General features: G+C 41.1%; 1 protein-coding gene across 3 annotated transcripts; it reads right to left on the reverse strand.

Annotated features, from left to right (window-relative positions):
- Window positions 1–901: 901 nt before the first annotated feature.
- bag6l (BCL2 associated athanogene 6, like) lies at window positions 902–23604 on the reverse strand. 3 transcript variants are annotated; one of them, XM_018695479.2, is made up of 25 exons: window positions 23304–23604; window positions 23022–23095; window positions 22806–22923; window positions 21776–21996; window positions 21605–21676; window positions 21386–21508; window positions 20565–20737; window positions 18936–19065; window positions 15973–16176; window positions 14869–15097; window positions 13743–13805; window positions 13282–13589; window positions 13098–13176; window positions 11865–12166; window positions 10733–10970; window positions 10353–10522; window positions 8524–8577; window positions 8307–8409; window positions 6774–6898; window positions 6534–6668; window positions 5357–5419; window positions 4964–5161; window positions 4355–4462; window positions 2935–3081; window positions 902–2411 (listed from the first exon to the last, which is right to left on the reverse strand). In XM_018695479.2, exons 2-25 carry the CDS (start codon window positions 23082–23084, stop codon window positions 2304–2306), a joined length of 3534 nt encoding a protein of 1177 aa, XP_018550995.1. In that variant the 5' UTR covers window positions 23085–23095; window positions 23304–23604; the 3' UTR covers window positions 902–2303. The 3 variants fall into 3 exon arrangements, with proteins under 3 accessions (XP_018550995.1, XP_018550994.2, XP_018550993.2); XM_018695478.2 differs by lacking the exon at window positions 23304–23604 and having other exon boundaries at window positions 13282–13565; window positions 23022–23102; XM_018695477.2 differs by lacking the exon at window positions 23304–23604 and having other exon boundaries at window positions 23022–23102.
- Between the last annotated feature and the right edge of the window lie 174 nt (window positions 23605–23778).

Below are 23778 nucleotides of genomic sequence, written 5' to 3' on the forward strand. Positions count from 1 at the left end.
AAATGGCTACAGTCCCTGTTCAGCAGCCTGATAGCAGAAGGAATAAAACACTGAGGATAGCAATTATTTCTCCTCAGAAGTATTGTGTAGTGCCACCCTGAGGGCATTAAGATGAATTTGCTGTGGAGGATCTTGGAGCAGACCTGAACAATACTGTGGAGACTGTTTCTGTTTCTTACAGAGAGCCCATCAAACCAACAAATGAAGGAAAGGTTAAGAGACTTTCAATTAAAGACTGATAAAAAAAATGTTTAAAGTAACATTGCAAACTTTAAAAGAGTTAAGCCTCTGCAGCAGGAGCACTCTTTGTTGCCCACGCTTAACAATCATCTGTATTCACATCAAACTTCAGTTTCAAGTCAAACACAGTTCCCAGATATTTATAGGTATTTACAATTTTGACTTCTGTGGTCACAAATGGTGCTTGCTTTGTGCTTATTGCTGTTTCTCCTGCAGTCAGTAATTAAGGATATGGGTACAGCTATTGCTCAGCAAAGGACAAATCCCCATGAGTTTTGTGATCCTCTGACTTCATTAAGTCAAAATCTCCACAAACGTTGTTTAATTACTATCTTACTGTAAAATGAATAGTACTGATTAGTGAGCACGCTGATGCACTTCTCTGAGGCCATGTCGGCACAGAAGGCACAGTACTGAGAGAAGGTCAGCGGCGTCTTGGCAGCACTCAGAGCCAACAGAGCCTGAGTCCACAGCTGCATCGGCTGCTGCTGCAAGGAATTGTGGGACCCCATTATCTCCTTTCTTTTAATAAAGGTTAAAAGTCAAAAGTGATGGACAAAGATCAGTCTATCTTGCGACCCCTTGTGGGATCGTGACACTATTGTTAGAAATCACTGTCTATCTGAGATTCTGGGTAAACAAAGCAGTTCTGAAACACTGATGATTTTCAAGTTCATTTATTGTAGTGATGTTAACAAGCACAGAGTAACCACAGTTTGACAAACTTCTACTGCTGTGCTTCACACAGACATCACACATACCATTACCACCATCAGGCTGTGGCAGATTATTATACTGCAGTTGAACACATGGTTAAAGACCACATCACTTAAGTACCCTGTTTAAACAGACACCAGTGTCAGTGATAAAGGTAATGCCCTAAAATACAAACATGAACTAATCATCTGTGTTTCATGATACTAAAAAATAAAAATTTGATGTCATGGGAAACAACACTAGTAACCTGACTGACACTGACAAAGCTCCATGACATCACTTTCCATTTACTATATACAGTTTTCAATCATTTACAATTTTGCCTTGTACAGATAAATAAAGCAAAAACATTTACAACAAAGTGTAGAACTACTCAGTGTGATGGAATGGCAGGACCATTGTTAGGAAACAAAAATCTCAGAGTTATAACATTTTGAGAAAAAAATAATCTTGAAATAAGAAATAGTCATTGTATTTGATTGCACTGGGTAATTACACTGCATATGCATGTTTTAGCATTTTCTGACTATATATCTATATCTATATACATGACGGTTTCTCTCACAAAAGACCAGATTTGAGAGATACTTTTTTGTGGTGTCACTCTTCACTGCAACAGCACTAAATATTTTTCTCTAATTTCTAATTTTATGACTTTATTCTTCAAATTTTGAGATTTTCTCTTATAAAATTTCAGATTTATCTTACCGCTTTATGACTTCATGCACAAATCACTTTATTCTCACAAATTCTTCTTCATAACCTTATAACAGTGTTGTTGTATTATATATAACCACTTTTCTTTGCAACATTTCAACTTCATTTTCATATTATGACATTTTTCTCAGAATGTTACAACTTTTTTTTTTTTCTCAAAACATTTCAACTCAATTGTCAATTCCTGTCCTAACAGTCCTAATAGTAGGTGGTGTCTCATGCTATGCGGCTTAGACTGTTTCAGACCTACAGAGGAAGATTAGTGCTACCAGAACATTTCATTTTTTTCTTGGTGCCCCAGTCCTCTTCTGCTCTGAGCTGCTGCTGTCAGGTCTTGTCTTATACTCTTATGAGGTAACTCAGAGAGCCCACAGTTCCTCAAACCATGTGTCACAGAGGATCCGCAGTCTCTAAGGTTTTCCATTCTACCCACACTACAGCAAGGGATGTCACATTTTGAAACAGGAGAGGAGGAATCATTCAATGGAATCAGCAGCCGCCATCCTTTCAGGCCACATTTACAATGGGATGTTACCATACTATATGTAACAGTTCCATGCTGCAGGTAGTGTGTACAGATCCTGTTCTGGACCTGGCCTCGCTCCTCTCTGGTACATGACTGTAGAGGATTAGGAGTTAGGAGTTTCTTCTATAGAGAAAGCTTGGTGTGTGTTGGGAAATCTCTGGGCGTTGTAGTCCGGATCGTCTCTCACTCGATCTTTAATGTCACTCTTTACCTGACAGGACACAGAGACAGGGACAACAGGTTAATGACAGAATGACCTTTATATCAAAACTAGCTGATTAAAATATCTTGCTTCCAGGGCCCTGAGTGACGAAATATGCCTTACTTGACTACTGATGTGACACAAGTCTAGATTAAATTAGGTTATTAGCCTGATAGACAGATTGAAAGAAGAATGGTCAAAATATGTGCAGAATGACTGAAACAGCCCTTTTTATTAGGGCCTTTAACAGAATTTAAGTTTCATATTTGGGATCAAGTATGTTTTAGTTAAGTTATGTACAGCCTGTTTGCAGTTATAGTGCCATGCTAACCAATTATATGAGTTCTGCTGGTCATGGTCTCCACTCTTCATTCACATTGCCTTCAATTCAGATTAACTGTGAACTGTTATTAGCACAACTTTATCCACTGCCATGAATCAATCATTAACCTGTGTTTGAAGATAGATGACAACTAGATGATTTCTGACTAACATCACACTATCCTGGATTAGTTTAGTGACAGTCCACTACCTGATTGGTGTATGCTTCCTGCAGCTCTGGCCTCTCCAGCTCCCCCTGCAGGCTGTTTGGTGTTGTGACAGGCAGGACTCCAGCAGCACGAGCAGCTTGACTCACAGCGTCTGACAGAGACAGGTGTGGTCCCTCACACTGGGTTGTCTAAGAATGGAAAAATTACTGTCACTCTCCATCTGAGAACATCCAGTCTTTACTGAACATTTCATCAGTTTCATCTATGTGCATCCAGGACAGAGAGAGGTCCAGGGTGTGTTTAGCTGAGCAGTCTTCCAACAATCGCCATCGTCTACCTGCTTCAATGAGCCCTTTCTCACCTGGACAAAGCAGGCAGCACTGTGAGAATCATGTTATTTGATTCTCAAGAGCCTTTAACACAATCCAGCCTGTCCTGTTGAGAGAGAAGCTCCAGAAGATGCAGGTAGACATCTCCACATCTCCTGGATTACTGACTACCAGACTGACAGAGCACAGTTTGCATGGCTGCAGGGATGGGTGTGTCTGAGGAGCAGAACAGGAGCACCATTGGGGACTGTTCTTTCACCGTTATTGTTCACTCTGTACACCTCTGACTTTCAGTACAACACTGAGTCCTGTCATCTGCAGAAACTTTCAGATGACTCAGCAATTGTGGGCTGTGTCAGTGGTGGACAGGAGGCAGTACAGAGACCTGGAGATGGTAATGGACTTCAGAGGGATCAGACTGTTAAACACCATTTCCATTCCTGGAAAGGAACTGCAGGTGGTGGAGGGATACAGATGCCAGAGAGGACTTCTCTGGAGCTCATAGTTGGTTGTGGAGAGGATGCTACACAAACTGCTGAACCTCATGGAGGACACCTGGTATCCCCTCCACCACCTGCTGGTCAAACAGCAGATGCTTTCAATGAGAGATTTCTCAGTGCTGCTGTGACGAGGAACGCTACAAGAAGTCTCCCACATTTCACATCACATTTTGTATTACACCTGTTATATTTCATCTGATCTTTCAAGTATTGTACAAAGTACCAGTCAAGTTTGGACACACCTTCTCATTCAATGGTTTTTCTTTCCTACATTGTAGATCAATATGAAGACATCAAAACTATGAAGGAACACACATGGAATTATGTAGTAAACAGAAAAGTGTTAAACAAACCAGAATATGTTTTCTATTTTAGATTCTTCTAAGTAGCCACCTTTTGCCTTGCACACTTCTGGCATCTGGGTATTTTCTGGTGTAAACTACAGAACCTTATCTCAGCCATCTAACCAAAAGACTATTTAAAATACCCACTAACTTTGGGACGCTGGAACAAGAAGTGCTCAAATGCTAACTTATTTCCATTCCTGCACCACTCTGTACCTTTGACAGAATGAGGTCTTGTTTTATGTGAGACTAAACCCACACTTAACACTTTTAAACAGCACTGCTCACCTTCCTCCTCTTGGCAGGCATCCCGTGCAGGTAGGCATCAGACAGTGGCGGCTGGGCTTTGATCTTCCTCTGAGACAACATGTCATGTCTGATGATGGGAACCCATTCCTGTCCAAAACATTATTATACAGTCATAATCCACTGAACAGATGGCCACTTTCATATGTACAAGTGATTAACAATACAGGTGTGGTCCAAATTTATTTGTCTTGCACTTTTCAAGGAAACTCAAAGTGCTTTGCATGAGACAATAAAAGAATCTAAAATAAGGTATAACAAGCTACTTCAACTTTTACCACTAGAAATCATAATCTGCCATGTCATTGTGTTGGTTTTCATTTATCTTTGCTTTTTCTCTTTTACTTTCCTGCATGTTGTGGCTCTCTACAGTACTCTGCCACAGTCAGCATTGGTCTATACTGCCTATGAGAGCAGACAGCCCTGACTCTGTTTGATTAGACTGACCTGATACAGACTGGGTAAGATCAGCAGGCTACTTTCAGTTCTGAGCTTTGTAAATATCCTGTGCAGGGACTGGCTTGACAGCTGTTTAACAAAAGGCTTTTGCCCTGTATTTCCGTATAATCCTGGGAAAACCTCATTCCTTACAGGCGGAACAGCTGCTGTCCACGGCTCCACCTCAGGGGCTGCTTCCTCTCGCCCTGTTGGGGCCACAGCAGGACACTGAGTCTCCCCTGATGAGGCAGTGTTATCTCCAGGAGATGTTCCTCTCTCTTCACTGTCAACTGACGAAGCCATGGCCTCCTCTGCTGTGGTGGCTGCAGCCGGAGACAAACTCTCCTCCATCTGACAGAGGGGTTGAGTGATCGTATGAGCTTTTCAGTGCTATATGACTGACTTAAATTTATACCGCAAAATAGCTGACTCAAACTGACTATACACAACACTATAGTATACTACTAGCATTTGTTAGTATAGAGCTTTGACACATACATAATACTTCTTAGTAGTGATCTATCTATAGAAAGAACCAAGCCTTACCTCCACATTGGGACTCTCTGATGGCTGTGGCATATCAGCCTCTGTCCTCTGGTTCAAATCCCCCTGAAAAAATATCGCAGTTTTGTAATGTTCATTTGGAACTGGGCCTAAATATTCAAACCTTGAGTTTAAACCTAAGTTGAACACAGTGTTGTTATGGCAGGGCAGAGTTGAAAATACACTATTTTGCTATGTTTCGATTAATTTAGATTCTCTCTTATTTCTAAATGTGAGCACATTTCAACGACATAAAAACTTCCTAGCTTAAGTCTTCAGTTAAGATAGGGAAGTTTAAGATAATATTTTTTTACAATTTGGTATCACAGAATCCAATCCTAACTAACTTTAGGATTCCTATTTTATCTAAGTTTAGGAAATGATAAATACTCAGTCCAACATCAGTTATCAACTTTTATGTCTGTTAGCAACTAGTGATACTTTTCTCATCACATCTTGCTGAGATATTTTTGTAACCCATTAAATTTCTTATTATAAAAATGGAACAAAAACAACAATGGGCACTTCAAGACAGATGAGATAGAAGTGTAGAAAAACTAGAGATGCTCTTTTTGTAAAAATTTCCAACACTAACTTGGAAGATAAAAGAGGGAGAGAGTGGGCTAAGACACAGTCTCTAAAATGTCTGCTATGATCTGGGAGAGCCCCATGTGGCCAGGTCAACCTCTCCAAAGTTAGTCACACTTAGCTAGCTGTAGGATCATGGCCTGGGGTAACATGCATCTACTCACAAGTGTTTTGTCATCAAACTGCAACACATTGTTAGGGTTTGCTATAAGTGGTTCAATAAATAAGTTCCACTTGTTGACATTTTGTTGGCTGTGTAAACGCAACAGCTTTAAGGTTATCCTAAAGTTAGGAGAGAATATTAAAGACCTTTTTGAAGTTAGGAGGCTTGTGTGATTCGCTTTTCCTTAGAATAGGATAGAATAATCAACCTAAGAACTATTCATCTGTAATGGCTTTTTTGGTCCTAACCCTCTCTGCAAGTTAGGAAGTTCCTGTAATATGGGCCCTGATCCTGTCTGTATTGCTTGTATAGAATAAAATCAATATGGGGCACTGTGGGTTATGAGGTAGATATTTCTGAACATTTATGAAATCCACTCAAGTACAGTAGTTGTCGCTGGCTATACTCACTTACAACTGTGTTTATTACCTGTGTATAGAAAACGTAGTGCTGGATTTGGTCCTCAGTAACTGGGTTGTGTTCAAGAATGACATGCAGCCTCAGAGACATCATACTGGTCAGCCAGTTGACTAGACTGGGATTGACTTCTGCAGACATCCTCCTCTACACAGACACACAGAGCCTCAGAAACATGCAGTAACATATAGCAGTCAACTTGAAACATAAGTAAAGCATAAACTGCTGTGGTTATAAACGATATATACTAACAATGCGGTGGTTGATGACTGCAGTAAGAGCTCTCTGTTCTCCTCCGAGGCAGTACAGGTTTAGAGCCAGACACTCAAACAAGCCCTGAGTGCACAGCAACAGCAGACGAGGGCCGAATGTGTGATCTGCACCAAGAAAAAGCCGAGACAGAAAACCAGTTAAAACCTCGTCTTCACATCAGTGAGGTCTTACAGCTGCAAATATTTAAATGACTACACAGTGTTCATAACAACACGATTATCAGCAAGATACCCTGAACATGAGAAACCACAGGCTCAAAGTTTTAAATTACGAGTGAAAAGTGGGTTCACTGCTCACTCTCATGTGAAATCAGTCCTAATCAGCCAAAAATTCTCAGTGACATTTACTTTGTTGCGTTTTATCACCTTTCTTAACTATAGATATAGATATTTAAGAAAGCTCCAAAGTTGCTGGAAGTCAGGCAGAAACAATCTGTGAGAGGGGAGTTGATTTGATCACTTACTGACAATGACAAAAACTGAATCACCTGCTGTTTCTGGAGAATCCACACTGCGGCACTTCTACAACTTTGCTTTTACAGGTCTTCAGATAAAACACACAGTCCTCAGAAGGCCTCAGGAGCCATCTAATGCAATTGAATCAAATTATCCACTACAGTATTCTAATTTGTATTTACATTACATTATAATTTTAATGGTAAATGGACTGTACTTATATAACGCTTTTCTAGTTGTATCGACCACTCAAAGTGCTTTACACTACACGTCACATTCACACACATTCACACAGCGCTTGCACTACTACAAAGCACTCTAGCACATTCACACACCGATGTTACAAACATGGGGGTTAACGTGGGTTTCAGTATCTTGCCCAAGGATACTTTGGCACCGCAGGAGCAGGGGATCGAACCGCTGACCTTCCGATTAATGGGCGACCTGCTCTACCTCCTGAGCCACAGCCGCCCCACTGAGCTCAGAGAAAGGGTGCCAGAAGTTGGGGGACCAAGGGGCCACTGGCTCCCCACTTTACACCCCTGCCCCAGATCTAGAGGTGTGTGCACTAAGTTGTGTGTCTGCATAGGGCTCCATTTACTAAAAAAATAAAGAAATGGATGTTGCTCAGTACTCTCGATTTCTGATATGAATCTGCCACTCTTGCCTCTTGCCAGAGTGATCAGTGAACATGTCCTCATACAGATCCTGATGCTCCTAAGAGGCTGGGACTCCTCTGGAGCTCCTTTAAAAATCACAGATTGGAGTCATTTTAAAAGTTCAGTGGCATGAAAAAAGGTTTTCTCCTTGTCTAAAAAGTTCAGGTTAGTGCTTTGGAAGAATGATGCCACAACAACTCATTAGTGCCTGGAGGTGTTAGTTAAAAAAATCACCTTGAGGGTCACTCTGTCTTCAGCCTGTATTCTAGTCACGGACTACTTCTCATTCACAGATGAGGAGAAACACTTCAAGTTGAGTCAGAGAAGCAGAGGATGATTCATTACCAGCTTTCTCAGGAGCGAGGTGATCAGCCACTGACTCCTTCTAACTGACTTACCATTGCAGCGCAGGATATGAGAGGCCATGTGTGTGAACTGCTGTCTGAGGAAGGACAGGTTGGTCTGAACGATATCCACTCCTTCCCGCACGGTCACTGTGGCCTAGACACAACACACACAACTCACTTATACCCACTGCTACATACCAAACACACAGTATGTAAGATGGATCGCAGTAGTCTACATGAGTCTCTGTGTGAATAAGGATGTCCTTACAAAGCTCTCAGCTATGTACTCCTCCAGTCCATTGATGAGCTCCTCAGCTGCTGTCTGCAGAGAAGACAATGTATTGAAGCCACAACTGTGATACATCAAATGACTAAATGATTAGATCCATACAGTAAACAACACCACATGAACTACTGCTGCTCAGCATCAACAAAACAAAGGAGCTGGTGCTGGACTTCAGGAGATTCAGGACTTCTGCCATTCCTCTTTGAGATGGTGGTGCAGGAGTAGAAATACCTGGGTGTCCATTTGGACAGCAAACTGGCCAGGACCAGGAACTCTGCACCTCTCCACAGGAAGGGCCAGAGTCAACTCTTCTTCCTATGGAGGCTCCAGCTCTTCAACAGGGCTCCAGACTGCACCCATTTAGTCTAATTTGCCATTTTTGGAGACAGAGCAACACGCTGTCTGTATGTAGTCTAACTGATTAGCTTTTGTTTGCCACATATCTTAAAATTTGGCAAATCCCTGTTAACTTAGCTACTAGCTGAGACGAACTAGCCCCTTCTGCTCTCTACAGACAGGGAATCACAGCGGCAGCAGAGGGAGGACAGAGGACAGGAGGAAGGACTGATGTCTGTGTTCTTCAGTCTTTCTAAACTTCACTCAGTATTTAGTCAGGAGTATTATTTACTTTAGATTTCTTTCCAGCGAGATATTATTGAGTTTACAGTGACTTGTTGTGAAGCTGTCAGTTCTAATCCTGTTCTCAATTTGTGATATGATAATAATAAAAAAGAAAAAGAACTCATCTGTACAGCTGGTTAGTGGCTTCACCCTGACTTGGGAGGATGAGCAGATTCACAGTTCAAATCCCTGCACAATAATCCCTGTTTAGCCAGTGTTATTTTTTGATCATTCATTTTTTATGGCACACAGTGTGAGCACTCACAAAAATGTGTAAGATTTCTACTGTTCTTCTTACTGTTAACTTTTTGCACATTTGCATTTGTACAATTTTCTATTCATCTACTGTGCATTCATTATTATTACTATTATGAATTATTTTTTACTTATGTACGTAAATGTTGCATTTGTATGCCTCAAGACTTAGAAAAAGCAAAATTATTGTCTAAATACAACCCTCTATACCTTACCAAGTCTTAATAATGCTCCTTGCTCTGTATTACCTGCTAACACACAGCATTATGAGCAAGTGAACTGAGGAGCCCCACAATAGTGCATACAATGTCAAGAAAAAGTCACAGAGCCCTTTCAGAATGATCTGTTTTTCTGCATTAACTGGTCAGAAAATCTGATCTGAAGTCCATCTAAATCAAGTTAAGACAAACACAATGCGCTTAAACTGAGGACATTCAAACACTTATTTTGTATCTCTATTTAACATGCCCATTAAACATTCACAGTGCTGGTGGAAAAAGTAAGTTAAACCTTGGGTTTAATAACTGGTCAAACATCAAGCTCTTCCAGTAGTAGTATCAGACCTGCACATATCAGCAACATTACTTTATCTAGGAAAATATAGGGCAGATTTACTCAGATACTCATCACTAATCAGTACTCAATAAACAGATTGTTTGCATGAGGCTAATGTCATGTCTAAACAGGAGGGGTAGTATAGGCAGCACAAAAAGTGACATTGCCTGTGTGGATGACTGGACTGAATCAAATCTGTTCTGTCAGATGTGCATGTCACAGTCTATTGAAAAAAATATCTGAAATGTTTTATGTAGACATTCCTTTAAGGCTAAATAATACAGTTGATCGGGACAATGTGAAAACCCAACTGTAACAACGCTAATCTAAGTAACTCAGTGTGTGAACAAAGAGTGAGGAGCTCTCTCTGTAGTACTTACAGCTATGTTAGCATCACTGGGCTCTCTGCCCTGTAGGTAGTGTTCAGTGAAGAAGTCAGTGAGCTGGGGTTGGATTCGGCTCAGAGGCTGGGCATTCCCATGAAGCAGTAGCACCATGTCCACCATGGAGAAGCTCTGACACACCAGGGACAGCAGGTCACCAAAGAAGCCTGCCAGGATGAGAGCTAATTTATCAGTATACTAATAATAATGGTAAATGGTGTGAAATGTGAATGAACTTAGTTCTAAGAACATATTTGGATGGTGATATGTTTTCAATGTTTTGGCATGATGCCAGCAGATTGGATTTTTAGTACAATAGTGATAAACTTGTTAACTAAAAGCTGCAGTTACATTCTTTCTCCTGATTTGTGACTCACCCACAGCATCACCAGAGCCAGGAGTGAACAAGTTGCTGGTCTGGGATAGTCTCTGGATGAATTGAGCAATGCTCTCTCCACTACCATGTTGTGCCCCTAAAGAGCTCATCATGGTGGACAGAACTCCCTGCACAATACCAGTGAACAACTCTGGGCTCAGAGAGTCTGCACCTGCACCGCTGCTCGCCTGGGGTGGGGCAGGACTGGTAGATATGGGAGGGGCTGGAGCACCTGGTGGCTGTGAAGAAACAAGCAAGACTTTTAATCAATGAGTTCAGGTTCATCTGTTTTAAGTTCCTAGATTGTTACTCCCTTGCTGGACCTACATGTGTGTATTGGTATGGACTGCAGTGGTTAGTACAAAAAAATATATTATAAACTGGGAAGAATTATTGCTGGGCATATGCTAAGGTATGGTCCTAGACTAAGGTTTGTAAAGAGAAAGCAGGTGTCATATTAAAGGAATATGAAAGTTTAAATAATAAGAGACAGGACACATAAAAAATAAATACATAAAAAGATTCTTTACCTTTTGTCTTTACTGAATAGGGAAAATTAAGGTGAAGTCAGTAAGACAAGGGACAGAGGGGTAAGACATGCAGCAGAGGTCTCTGGCTAGAACTGAATTGAACTGGAGAAGTTGCAGTTATATGATATGCATCTCATTCACTAAGCTATCAGGACTCCTGGAACTTCAGAATAATCTTAAGGATGATTTAAAAAGAAAAAATAGTGTGGTACAGTTAAGAAAATCCCCATATTATGTAACAGACAAATACTAAATATTGGTTTCATACCCCATCATGTTTTGTGTATAAGACATATGATATATTGTACTATATTGACAAAATGTCTGAATTATCAGAAGAGTAATCAAAAAGCTGCAGCCTACACATTTTTGGTGGTTGCTATAATCTCCTTTTGCCATAATGTCCTCTTCACATTGATTGTTTTCAGGTTTTCTTAGTTTTGTTTAGCATTTATTTTAACATAATCATTTTAAATAAGATCGATCACTCAATGCCACATTTTCTGGCCCTCAATTGACAGAGGAGCCACCAAATACGCATTCAGAATCCACAACACTGCATGCTGCAATATTCGACTTCTCTGTAGCACTATATGAACTCACTGGTGTGAAGTCTGACATGCCCTGGAAAAAGCCGGGCATCCCCGGCAATGTCACAGTGATGGAGGGAGCTGGTCCAGAGCCAGGACCCCCTGGCCCTGCTGCACCTCCCAGCAGAGAGCTGAGAAGCTGGGCCAGATTTCCCTCAGGACTGCCCTCTGCTGGTTGGCCCATGGAGGTTGTACTGGTGGTGTGGGTGGATGTCTGTCCAGAGGTGTTGGCAGAGGGATGGGGAGAAGACATGGAGGACAAAGAAGGAGTAGAGAAGGAGGACTGAGAGTTGGTGGAAGAGGAGGCAGGATCACCTGGAGGAATTAAAAAAAAACAGAACAAATGGGAGCAGCCTAACCATACTGGCTGTTTGAGACAGATATCAGTATTTAAGAGTAACAAAAATTGATGTATCAGCCAATAATATTTTATTAACATGAAAACATAACTTAAGCAAACAATCCTGATATGGATCATTTAGATTAGACTTTAGACTTGAGACATACACTGATCAGGCAAAACTGATAACTGGTTTTAATGTTGAGACTGATCAGTGTATACTGAGTGGGACATTTTAGAGAAAAATCAGCAGTGCTTTCTGATGGACAAACTCTGTGACAAAAACAGAAATCCCACACCTACCAATTTTTTAGACTTATCAGCTGACATATATGCCAATACTGATATACCTGCTATTGGTCTAGCTTTAAAAATAAGCTGTAGCTAGTGAGATCTGAGACACCCACACAGTCTGTGCACCGACACAATGTAACTGTAATGCACATTTAACAAGTCTCTGTAAGCCCTCATGCTGAAGGTTCTGGGTTATTTTCCTGTATGGAGTTTGGATGTTCTCCCTGTGCCTGTGTGGGTTCTCTCCAGGTTCTCCAGCTTCCTCCCACAGTCCAAAGACATGCAGGTTAACTGGTGACTCTAAATTGTCTGTAGGTGAGAATGTGAGTGGTTGTTTGTCCTTATATATCAACCCTGTGAAGGTCCAGAGGATGTTTGCGTGTGAACAGAGTAGAGAATATTCTACCAAACACAATCATTAGAAACTAATAGCAATATGAAAGTCAATAAGAGCTGGTTCACAAACATAATGCACTGTTAGTTTGGTGTTATATGTATCCGTCTGTCGGACTCACTTTACTATCATACACTACCTGTACTAGAGTGGAGAAAAAAAAACAACAACGTATATTTTATCTGCTGCTTTAGCTGTAGAAATCAGTTGCTACTGACCTGACTGCCCTGGCATCAGGAGCTGTCCAACCAGACCACTGATCATCTGGGTGAGGGAGGAGGGAGCCAGAGGTGTGCCCTGCTCACACATCAATTAATCAAGAAAACATCTGTCAGTTATGAAATATTTATGAGTTACAGCCCTACATGTAGTTAACTCTCTAACCACTCTGTGCTGGTGCACCTGTCCTGGCTGTGGGCCTGTGGGTACAGTGGCCCTCAAGTTGATGGTGGCTCCCCTGGTTCCCATAGGCTGAGGGATGCGAGGGGAGAAGGATGGTCTGGTGATGACCACCCTGGCCTGAGCAGGATGGGGGGGCTGTGAGAAGGCAGTTGCCTCAGCATTGGGTGTTGAGGCAGGGCCAGACACCATCTGTGCTGGGTGGCCAGCAGAGGCTGCAGCAGCCATAGCAGCGGCTTGGTGAGAGATCTGGTGCACGATGGCCTGCATGAACTCAGGGGGCAGACCTGGGAAGTGGACAGGTGTCAGTCCTGGATACAGAGAGAGGGTCATCTTGAAAAACAGATCTTTGAGTATCTCCACCCTAAAATGATCTGAGCCACAGTGTCTCAAAAAGATCAATTTCATAAAGGAAGAGACAGTTATCATAGCAACAATCTACTCAATCACAGAAGAGCACTCACCAGGCTGTCCGGGACCTGCAGCATTTGGCTGTCCTGGAACCTGAGAGCCAGCAGCTGACTCACCTGATCAACACAACAAAAGCAGACAGCCATCAGCGTCACAGAGAGGATGGTGGGGAGACAGGGTGGTGCTACACTTATCCAACAGAACAACAAAGAACTTCTCACAGGCACTGCTTCAAATGCGATATATAAATAAGATATATCTGCTTCTTCAGTTAATGTAACAAACTACTTTCCCTTACAGGCTGACATCAAATCCAGTTTTAGCTCATGAAATAATGTGTGCCGTGTTGTATCAACTGCTGTGATTTTATCTTGTCAAATGAAGAGATACCTCATATTTGAGTTTTCATTTTAGACTGATTCTGATGGCTCACACAGTGGAGAGACAGGACAGAGAAACAACCTATGACCACACATGTGCCTTATATGGCATTTATATGGGACTTTTGGCTTTTGGCATCCAGTGAATTCACAGACTAAAACTCCTTGCTATAATTATTGAAATTGTGTAGCTACAGTATAGCTCTGTATTTAAATAAGTAAACCACTGGGGTTAAGAGGGAAATAAACAACACAATAATCAACAGAATAGGTTTTTATATTCCTTAGATGCATTATATGTTTGTCATTTGCAAAACTGTATCATTTATATAGAGGCAATGCATAATGCCTTTTGCTTCTTTTTGACCTCTTGCTATATTTAAATGTTAACTGTGTGCCACTTGTCCAAAAACACAAAATCCAAATTCATAAATATGCAAAATATATTTAAAATAAATGATATCATGATATTTTGTTTTCTTTTCCAATATAATACTTTCTTCATTTTTTATTTTCATAGGCATTTCTTTATTGTTTTCCATCATAATTTACAGTGTAAGTGCTACTGCAGATAATCCTCACAGTAAGAGGTTCATTGTTTCATTTGTCTGACTGACTGTGGAATGCAGCACTTTCTCTCACACACACACACACACACACACACACACACACTCCATCGATCCATGTCATTCATACTTCCTGTTGAGATAAATTGGATATTGGCTCTTTAAGACAAATCATAGAAGGCTATGTGACCATAGTATAGTCAGGTTCTGTAATGACAAGGCAGCACACATACCATCAATGTTCATTTGCATCATGACTACTGGCTCCATGGTCTGGTGGGTGATCCGGATCACTCGAGGTCCCCCCTGTCCCTGTTGATGAGTGGTTCCATTTGACTGTAAAGGTGGAACCTGGTCAGCAGCCTGTTGATCTGATTGGCTGTGGCCCTGAGAGGGCTGGCGTTGTCCTTCAGTTGCCTGTCTCCCATTAGATGCCATGGTTACTGTTGTCCCTAAGTTTATCTGGAGGAGAAAGACACGTTAACTTCATGGTCTAGTATGACTCAAGTTAATAACATGGTGATTTAAAGTTTGAAAATACAAAGACTAGGTTGTCTGTTTAGACAGCATTAGCAAGATGGAGGAAAAACAGCACAGCATGATAAACTGCACACTGGCAATGTTTAAATAACTTGAAATTTGAACTGCAAATAGTCATTAGGGGCCAGTTTGACCCAGTTCGTTACAATTCATATTTCAAAGATGAAGTAAATGTGAGCATACCTAAAATGTATATTATCCAAAACATTATGTATAAAACTATTTATTTATATTCAGTAATAGCGTATTGAGTGTGTCTCAGAGTTTTGCTTTTAATTACAAGAACTGTCTACAGGCAGCATATAATTCAACATATGCTCACTTTATTCGAAACAGGAGACAAATCATAACATGAAAATTTACTACTTTTTTTACTAAAATTTGGCCTTTCTATCAAGGAAATCTACAATTGCTTCTATAATCAACACAATTAATTCTGTTCAACAAATGTCTTGGAAGTTTGCCTCTACTTTCCCTGGGATTAGATCCAGAAAACTTCATAGATAATTATTAAGAAATTATGCATCCATCAAATAAAGCATTAGTAAATATTTTGATGGATGTCCACAGTTAGGATAGTTAGTTTTAACATGTGTTTTCTCTTCATATTTAGTAAATGAGTTAGAAAATGGAACTATTCATCTGTCAACGTGCACTGTGAAGCCATAAACAGATGTACAGGTGAGTTTCTGTTTCTGCAAAACCCATCAAGCCACATCCACAACCTATTCACAAATAGATAGTGCCGTATTTTCCACTGTCATTCCACACAGAAGATGAGTGTGGTGTGAACCTACTGGAATGGGCATGTGTGGCAGACCAGCCTGGAGCAGGACCGGGTGGGTGTAGTGGGCCATGGGGCGAACCACATACAGGTGACGTGGAGGAGAGGTTGCCAGGTTACAGCGTAGGTCACCAAGGACAACCAAGGTGTTTCCGAGGAGACGCAGAGCATCTCCAACCAGGTTGAGAATGCGCTGATCCTCCTCTCTTTCCTGGGTCTGTGAATAAAGACAGACTTGTTATGAAAACAGTTACAAGCAGAAAATGTACTGCTTTGTTAGCACCTGTCAGATGTTTTACACAAAACAGAACAAAGAACATACTTAGAATTTACCTAACCTTATCAGTACTGGGTCTAAAAGCATGAAGTTATAGAATCATTCAAATCAAAAGCATTATTTCCTTGGGAGCATGAATGTATTGAGTAAATTTCATGGAAAGCTGCTTATCAAATTATAGTGTAGTCTAAGTGAAAATTTCAAGAAAAGGTTCAGAGTTTATCAAAATCATTTGTCATTATTCTCGGAGGACCAGGAATGTCTATAACAAATTATGTAGACAAGTCTCTACAAGTCTCTGGAACTCGGCTCATCAAACCATTCAGTGACACCTTGTACCCTATGGATGGGGGCATTCTCATCCTGGAAGAGACCACTCTCATCAGGACAGAAATGTTTCATCATAGGATAAAGGTGATGACTCAAAAGAACTTTGTATTGATTTGCAGTGGCCCATGAAGAGAACTGGATCCCCTCATTATAAGGGTCAAGCATTCAGACCTGCATTGTTCTCTTGGTGTTCACCATGCAGGCACTTGCCCACTTGTCAAGAATATGGTAAGGGATGACTCATCTGACCATATCACTTTTTTCCACATCTCTGTAGACCAGTGTCTGTGGTTTTGCACCACTAAACTTTAAAATGTGCATTCATCTTTGTAATGAGGTTTAAAGAGCTTTTATTGTTGATGGCCTGTTCTTGCTGACACAGTCTGATCACATCCTGCATGACATTCTCAGTCACCTGAGGAAGAGTTGCTCCTCTGTATTTCCTTACATCGCATTAATGCAGAAATACCACAGTCATCAAATGTGTTGACCACAATTTCCAACCCTATTTGCTGATGTCTTTCCTATAGATATAAATGCAGATGTCCCTTTAGTCACGGTTACTATTGAGACACCAGCCAGTTGAGCAGTCTTTGTAACTGAAGCTCCTGAAATCTGTGCCCCAACAAAGAACCCTCTTTCATGTCATCTTGATACAAGAACTGTTGTATCAAACAATTACTTTTATGTGATTGGTTTTTTTAAAACAGCTTCTGATGGGGACTAGTAATTAATAGGCCCAGTATGTAAGTCAATTTTGCAGGCATGACAGCAGACATGACTGCACATGGCACAGCCATCCAAAATCCAAACTCACAATGAATGTGTCCCAGATTAATATTACTAGGGACAGACCAATTATCGGCTGGGCCGGCGCCGATTATCAGCATTTTGACGCATATCGGCATCGGCCGTTTTTCTTTTTAATTCGATGGCCGATAAGAGATCAATTTAAAATGCGGTTATTTTGCCTCTGATGCAGCCGCGCCTCTCTGTCTGCAGTCACTACTCTGTCTCCAGCATTGTCCCGCCCACAGCACCATCTGACTGGTTACACACAGAGCCATGGCAACAGCTAATCAGCAGTGAAAGATGTGCATGCACAGTGCTCACACACAGAACAACTCTGCTTTTTGCACCACAATCTGGTGCTGCTCAATAGGGACTACTAAATTTTATTTAACTTTGTTTTATTTACTTTATAAAACTTCAGGAAGCTATTTATTTATTTATTCATTTAAAATTTCAGTTAACTTTATAAGCGATACTGCTGAGCCTGGGAACTCCCTGCACTTTTTATTTTTGTTTGAACTTAAAACAAAGATAAGTGAAACATAAAATAACATTTCAGTTATATTGAAATTTTGGAAAACTTTACTGTAGAAAACTTTAGGGAGCTATTTATTTGTCTAAGTTTTCATTTAACTTTATAAGACATGCTGCTGAGCCTGAGAGCTCCCTGCACTTTTTGTTAGAATTTTAAAACAAAGATGTCTATTGTCTGAAAAGCTGCTTAAAAAACATATGCTTAAAGGCATTTAAACAAAGTTAAGTGTTGGAGTTTGTATTATTCAAAATTTTGACGCCAATATTTTCACTTTTACTGCAAATGAATATCAGCTCCAAATATCGGTTATTGGCCTCCTTGACTACTAATAATCGGTATTGGCCCTGAAAGAACCATATCGGTCTATCACTAAATATTACATACTAAATCTATGCAGTTGTTAGTACTGGTGCATCCAAACTCCCTTAACTGCAGCCACATTTCCTTCACCTATGTCTTTTCCTTCTATTATAGTCCCTCCCACTGAAGGCATGATAAGAAGGTTGACAAACATCTGCAAATTTATTAAAAATCTGCATTCTGTTTTTATACTGTGCTCAGAGCAGTCAAACCACAGTGTGTACGCTGACTTCACTGTTCAGATGCTGAACACACAGGGACCAATAATTTAAATTATAAAGCACTATTTCATTTAATACTCATTTGCTTCTGCATTGACTGCATGACATTCATGATTCAAAATCCAGGTTTTGATTAAAATGTTTTATAAAGTTTTGTAGAAAGATTTACAGACAAATTGTAAATTATGTAAGTAGTTACCACATGCAGACAATTGTTCATGGTTCTTTTGTGAATCAAACCTACAGTCAACACAGATCCACTATTTTTAACTGTGAATCTGAATCTGAATTTGTGAGTCTTGAGCCAGTTCTCTTATTTGTCCACTTTGGTGGAAAAACTGCAGCAACATTGTAATCAGACATCCTCCTCCCTCTACAGAGCAGAAATAGGAGCATTCAAACAGCCTTCATGATGGCAGATTTGTTGTTGTCTGCCTCATGCAGTTGTACTTCCCCCTTACATTGTTGTTGTAGTCTGCTGATGTCGCTGCTCCAAGGATTGAGTGGGTCCTCTCTATGAAGGGACGTAACCTCTCCTCCACCCTCCTGACCTCAGAGAGAACCTCCACAAATTCTGCTGGACTTGGGTGACTGAGGACAAACACAGGACAGGAAGAGTCAGAACTACAAAGGCGGTGTTCAGGGATATCTGTGTTCATTTCCTACAGCTCTGAAAAAAATTAAGAGACCACTGCAAAATTATCAGTTTCTCTGGCTTTAGTATTCAAAGGCACGTGTCTAAGTAAAATGATGCTTTTGTTCTAAAATACCAAGATAATTTCTCTGTAATTCCAAATTAAAATATTGTAATTTAATGCATGAAAATCAATACTGGTCAAAATAACAAAAAAGATGCAATGTTTTCCCTGACTCTCGCCCAAAATCACCTGGGATTGGCTCTAGCCCCCCCCCCACGACCTTTGAGGATAAGCAGTATACACTGATCAGCCATAACATTATGACTGCCCGCCCAGTACTGAGTAAGCCCCCATTTTGCTGTCAAAACAGGCCTAACCCATCAAGGCGTGGACTCCACAAGCCCTATGAAGGTATGCAGGTATCTGGCACCAAGCCTTTAGTAGTAGATCCTTTTAGTCCTGTAAGTTGTGGGGTGGAGCCTCCATGGATCAGACTTGGTTTTCCAGCACATCTCACAGATGCTTGATTGGAGATCTCCTTAAACTCATTGTTGTGTTCCTCAAACCATTCTTGAACCATGTTTGCAGTGTGTCAGGGAGCATTATCCTGCTGTTTACATGAAGGGGTGTACTTGGTCAGCAGCAATGTTTGTAGGTAGTTCCTGTCAAAGTCACATCCATATGAATGGCAGGACCCAATGTTTCCCAGCAGAATATCGTCCAAAGCATCACACTGCCTCCACCAGTTTAACCTCTTCCCAGAATGCATACTGGTGCCATGTCTTCCCCAGGTAAGCGATGCACATGCACCCGACCATCCACATGATTCATCAGACCAGGACACCTTCTTCAATTTCTCTGTGGTCCAGCTCTGATGCTCATGTGCTCACTGTAGGCTATTTTGATAGTGGACACGGGTCAGCATGGGTACCCTAACCAGTCTGCAGCTACATAGCCCCATATACAACAAACTGCAGTACACTGTGTGTTCTGACATCTTTCTATCAGAGCCAGCATTCACTTTTTCAGCTACTTGAGCTACAGTAGCTCTTCTATTGGATTGGACAACACAAGCCTGCCTTCACTCCCCACATGCATCAATGAGCCTTGGTCAGCCACGACCCTGTTACCAGTTCACTAGTTTTCTTTCTTTGGACCACTTTTGATAGGTCCTGACCACTGCAGACTGGGAACATCCCAGAAGAGCTGCAGTTTTTCCTCTGACCCTTGTTGGGTCACTCAAATCCTTACGCTTGCCCATTTTTTCTGCTTTCAACACATCAATGTCAAGGACAAAATGTTCACTTGCTGTCTAATATATCCCTCCCACTGCCAGGCGCCATTGTAATGAGATAATACATTTTATTCATGTTGTTATGGTGTTATGGCTGTATATGATGGATGTTAATACCAGGTGTTACTAGAGCCATTCAGTCCACAACTCTGACTTACTTGGGCCCAGTGTTGGTTGGTCCCTCAGTCTGGGTGGAGGTGGAGGATGATGGAGCAGGAGGAGAGCTGGCGTTCATGGGCTGTGACGCTGCAGCAGAGGAAGACAGTGACAGGGAAGGAGAGGACTGAGGCACCTCTGGATCTGAATGGGAGCTGCTGTCACTGGACACTCCCTACAAAACATGGACATATCCACACTCAGTACTGTGGTCTGTTCTGTTGGTTTGTTGAAGTGACGTAAACTTGGAAACTGAAAGCATCTGAATAGCCAGTGAGCTCCTGGGGAAATATGAAGAGCTATAGTGTTCTTTATTCTCCTCTCTTTTAAAAGAAAACTTGGCATTTTTGCATGAATCCAAAATCACAAACTTCCTTCCTTAGTTAAATGGAAATGCGCACACACAATACACACACTAGCTGAGTCAGCAGACTGTATCAGTTTCCCTGGGATATTTCCCCAACATTCACTGACAATGAACATGTGAAATAATATTTTGAGATTAAAGTTATAATTGAAAGAGAAAACAGATATGAGAGAGGGTATGTTTTGAGAATAAAATGTACAGTATGTTGTGATTAGATTGCATAGTTTAGATTACGTGTACATGTTTTAGCTTTTCCTGTCCTTGTATATACTGCGCAATGACAACTTGTGTCACTTTTACCAGCATTTGTATAAGTACTGCTCCAAGCTGCCTGTCTGTCTGTAGCCAATGTCATTCAAAAAATGATCAATGACCTCCCAAGGTAAGATATGTAATGACAGTGCTATCAGGTTGTAAATTACATCCTGATTATCAAAAGCAGAATGTGTACTGGACCTCCAGTCTGTGGATCAGAGACTGAGCGTCTCTAAGCAGGTTCCCAGCCAGCTGAAGTCTCATCCGGGGCTCACTGTGCACTGACTGGTCCAAGTTGATCTGCATGTCCAGCGAGCCATTGCCCTACAGATACAAGCATCTGTCAGCCTTACAGCAGGAGTGAGACAGAAGGGTTAGAAAGACCGATGAAATGAACACTTGTGAATAATGAGCCTTTACCCCAGAGCTGGTGCTGACTCTGGCATTCCTTCCAGCTTCACCAACTCCAGCCATCATCTGCTGAACTGACATCTATAAAACAAATTCCAGCTGTAGAAAAGCATGAAACTGTTCTTCTCTTCAGAGAAGTATAGTGAGGTTTTGGTTTGCATGCAGCAGGTTCAGCCCCACCTGGATCTGCTGTGGGTCCATAATATTGACAGGCAGATTGAAGGTCCCCAGCATCACATAGCTGTTGCCATTGCGGTCATGTGGTGCACCCTGGGAGGAGGCATGGCTGCTGCTGCTTGCGTCCTCTGCCCCACCAGTGGAAACACCCGGGCCCCCAGATCCGGACATGTTGGCCTGAGGTGGGGCTCGCTCCACCAGATGGATTACTTTCCCATCTACATCTGATGAAGAAACAAATGAATGGATTCCATTAAATACTGTAAAAACATTTACTGGTTAGGTAATGTGATTTGTTGCTTTTCTCTTTTTCATTTGATAAAATGTATTTTTCAGTGTTGATTGGACAAGAGGAACATTTTCATTTGGGCTTCGGTAATTTGTAATAGTAACGTCATTACTGTTAAGAAATCAAATAATATTGCTTTAACTGTAGATAGCATTGAACATCTATACTGGCAGAATATTTTTAAACATCCTTATCCCTGTGTTTTGTCTACAACATATAAATCTTCAAAATCTTTCTTTGCAGGATGTTGACAGCCACACTGTTACCTCAGGGGAAAGAAACTGTTCTTTAAATTATCACATATATTTTGTACTGAAATTTAAGGCTAAAATGGCAAAACACAAAGTCAGCTGCAGCCACATACTGGTCAATTACCAGTTATATAGCTTGACTTGCTATTGTCCTGCACAGATTCGCTGACTAATGCATTGTGTATCCACAGTAATTAAGATTTTTAAGGTGTTATTCATCAATTTCACCAGTTTCGAAGGTGTCGATCAGCAATACAGCCATACAAATCAGTTTTACGCTATGGATACTTACTTACCCTTAAAATATGATACACATACATAATATACAGACATAAATACAAATATCATTGATTTGACACTGCTGAGGTCAGCAATAAAGCTGAAAAATTTGCAGATAATGAAAACACACACTGTTCATCCTCATGCTGTGACACTACGTGCTGTGTAGCCTTCCTATGTGCAAACTGTAAGTTCGCAGATTTCATTTACTCACTGTATTCATTCAGTGTTCTGTCATCTTGCAGCACTCTGCCCTGGTAGATGAGCCTCTGTTTGTCCACTGGGATCTCCACTGACGATGCGATGTGCTCCTTGAATTGCCTCACTGTTAGCTGGGGGGACAACACACAACACATTGCCTGACACTCACACGGGAGGGAAAGAGGGAAGTCTAAACAGAGCAGTTTTAAATTCAGAGTAAGCGCGTTACCTCGCCTCTGACTTTGTAGCTCCTGCTCTGGGAGTCCAGCGTCTTCACAGTGACTTCAATCATGTCGCTGGACTCTGCCATATATATGAATGGGTGAAATAATGAAGTTGGATTTGTAAATTGAGTTTTATCAATCCACTGTTTACTGTTGTGCATTAGGGATTGAGTTAATGTAGGGGATGGGGAAAGAGAAACTAAGCTGGAGCTACTTCACATTGCTAGTAACCTTTAACCGCCATATACTAGTGATAACGTGATAAAAAATAATTAGACAGCACCTACTTTCAAACAACTCCGGGGCCTTGTTGTCGTTGTTAGGTCGTTAAGCAAGCTAACTACCGTCAGCTAATCCCAGTTACCGGGAGGCTAAGAGTGATACCTAGCTAATCTCTCCAGGTGAGATCCTTGTCTACGTTCAGCGGAAAACGGTTTGGGTTATTACTTTTGATTAAAAGTCTGCCTCCACAGTCGGGGCAATTTTTAAAAAACGAGACCGCTGATTAGAGCGTGAGCGCATTCAGATTTATCCTTCAGCTAATAAATTTTTACAATAAACCACAGTTTTGAATGCAACGTCATAGGACCCCAATGACGTAGAGAGAAGCGCCTGTTTCATGCCTGAGCGCTTTTTGAGTCGTGTTTTGATAGCTGTCACAAGGAGTACAATTTATTTATCCTATGTTTGTGTTTAATATTATAATTATTACTCAGAGAAGAAAGAAAAGTAAACAAACAAACGTAGTATTAATTATTAATA

This window comes from Lates calcarifer, unplaced genomic scaffold, assembly GCF_001640805.2.
Source record: "Lates calcarifer isolate ASB-BC8 unplaced genomic scaffold, TLL_Latcal_v3 _unitig_4112_quiver_405, whole genome shotgun sequence".
Classification (NCBI taxonomy): Eukaryota; Metazoa; Chordata; class Actinopteri; family Centropomidae; genus Lates; species Lates calcarifer.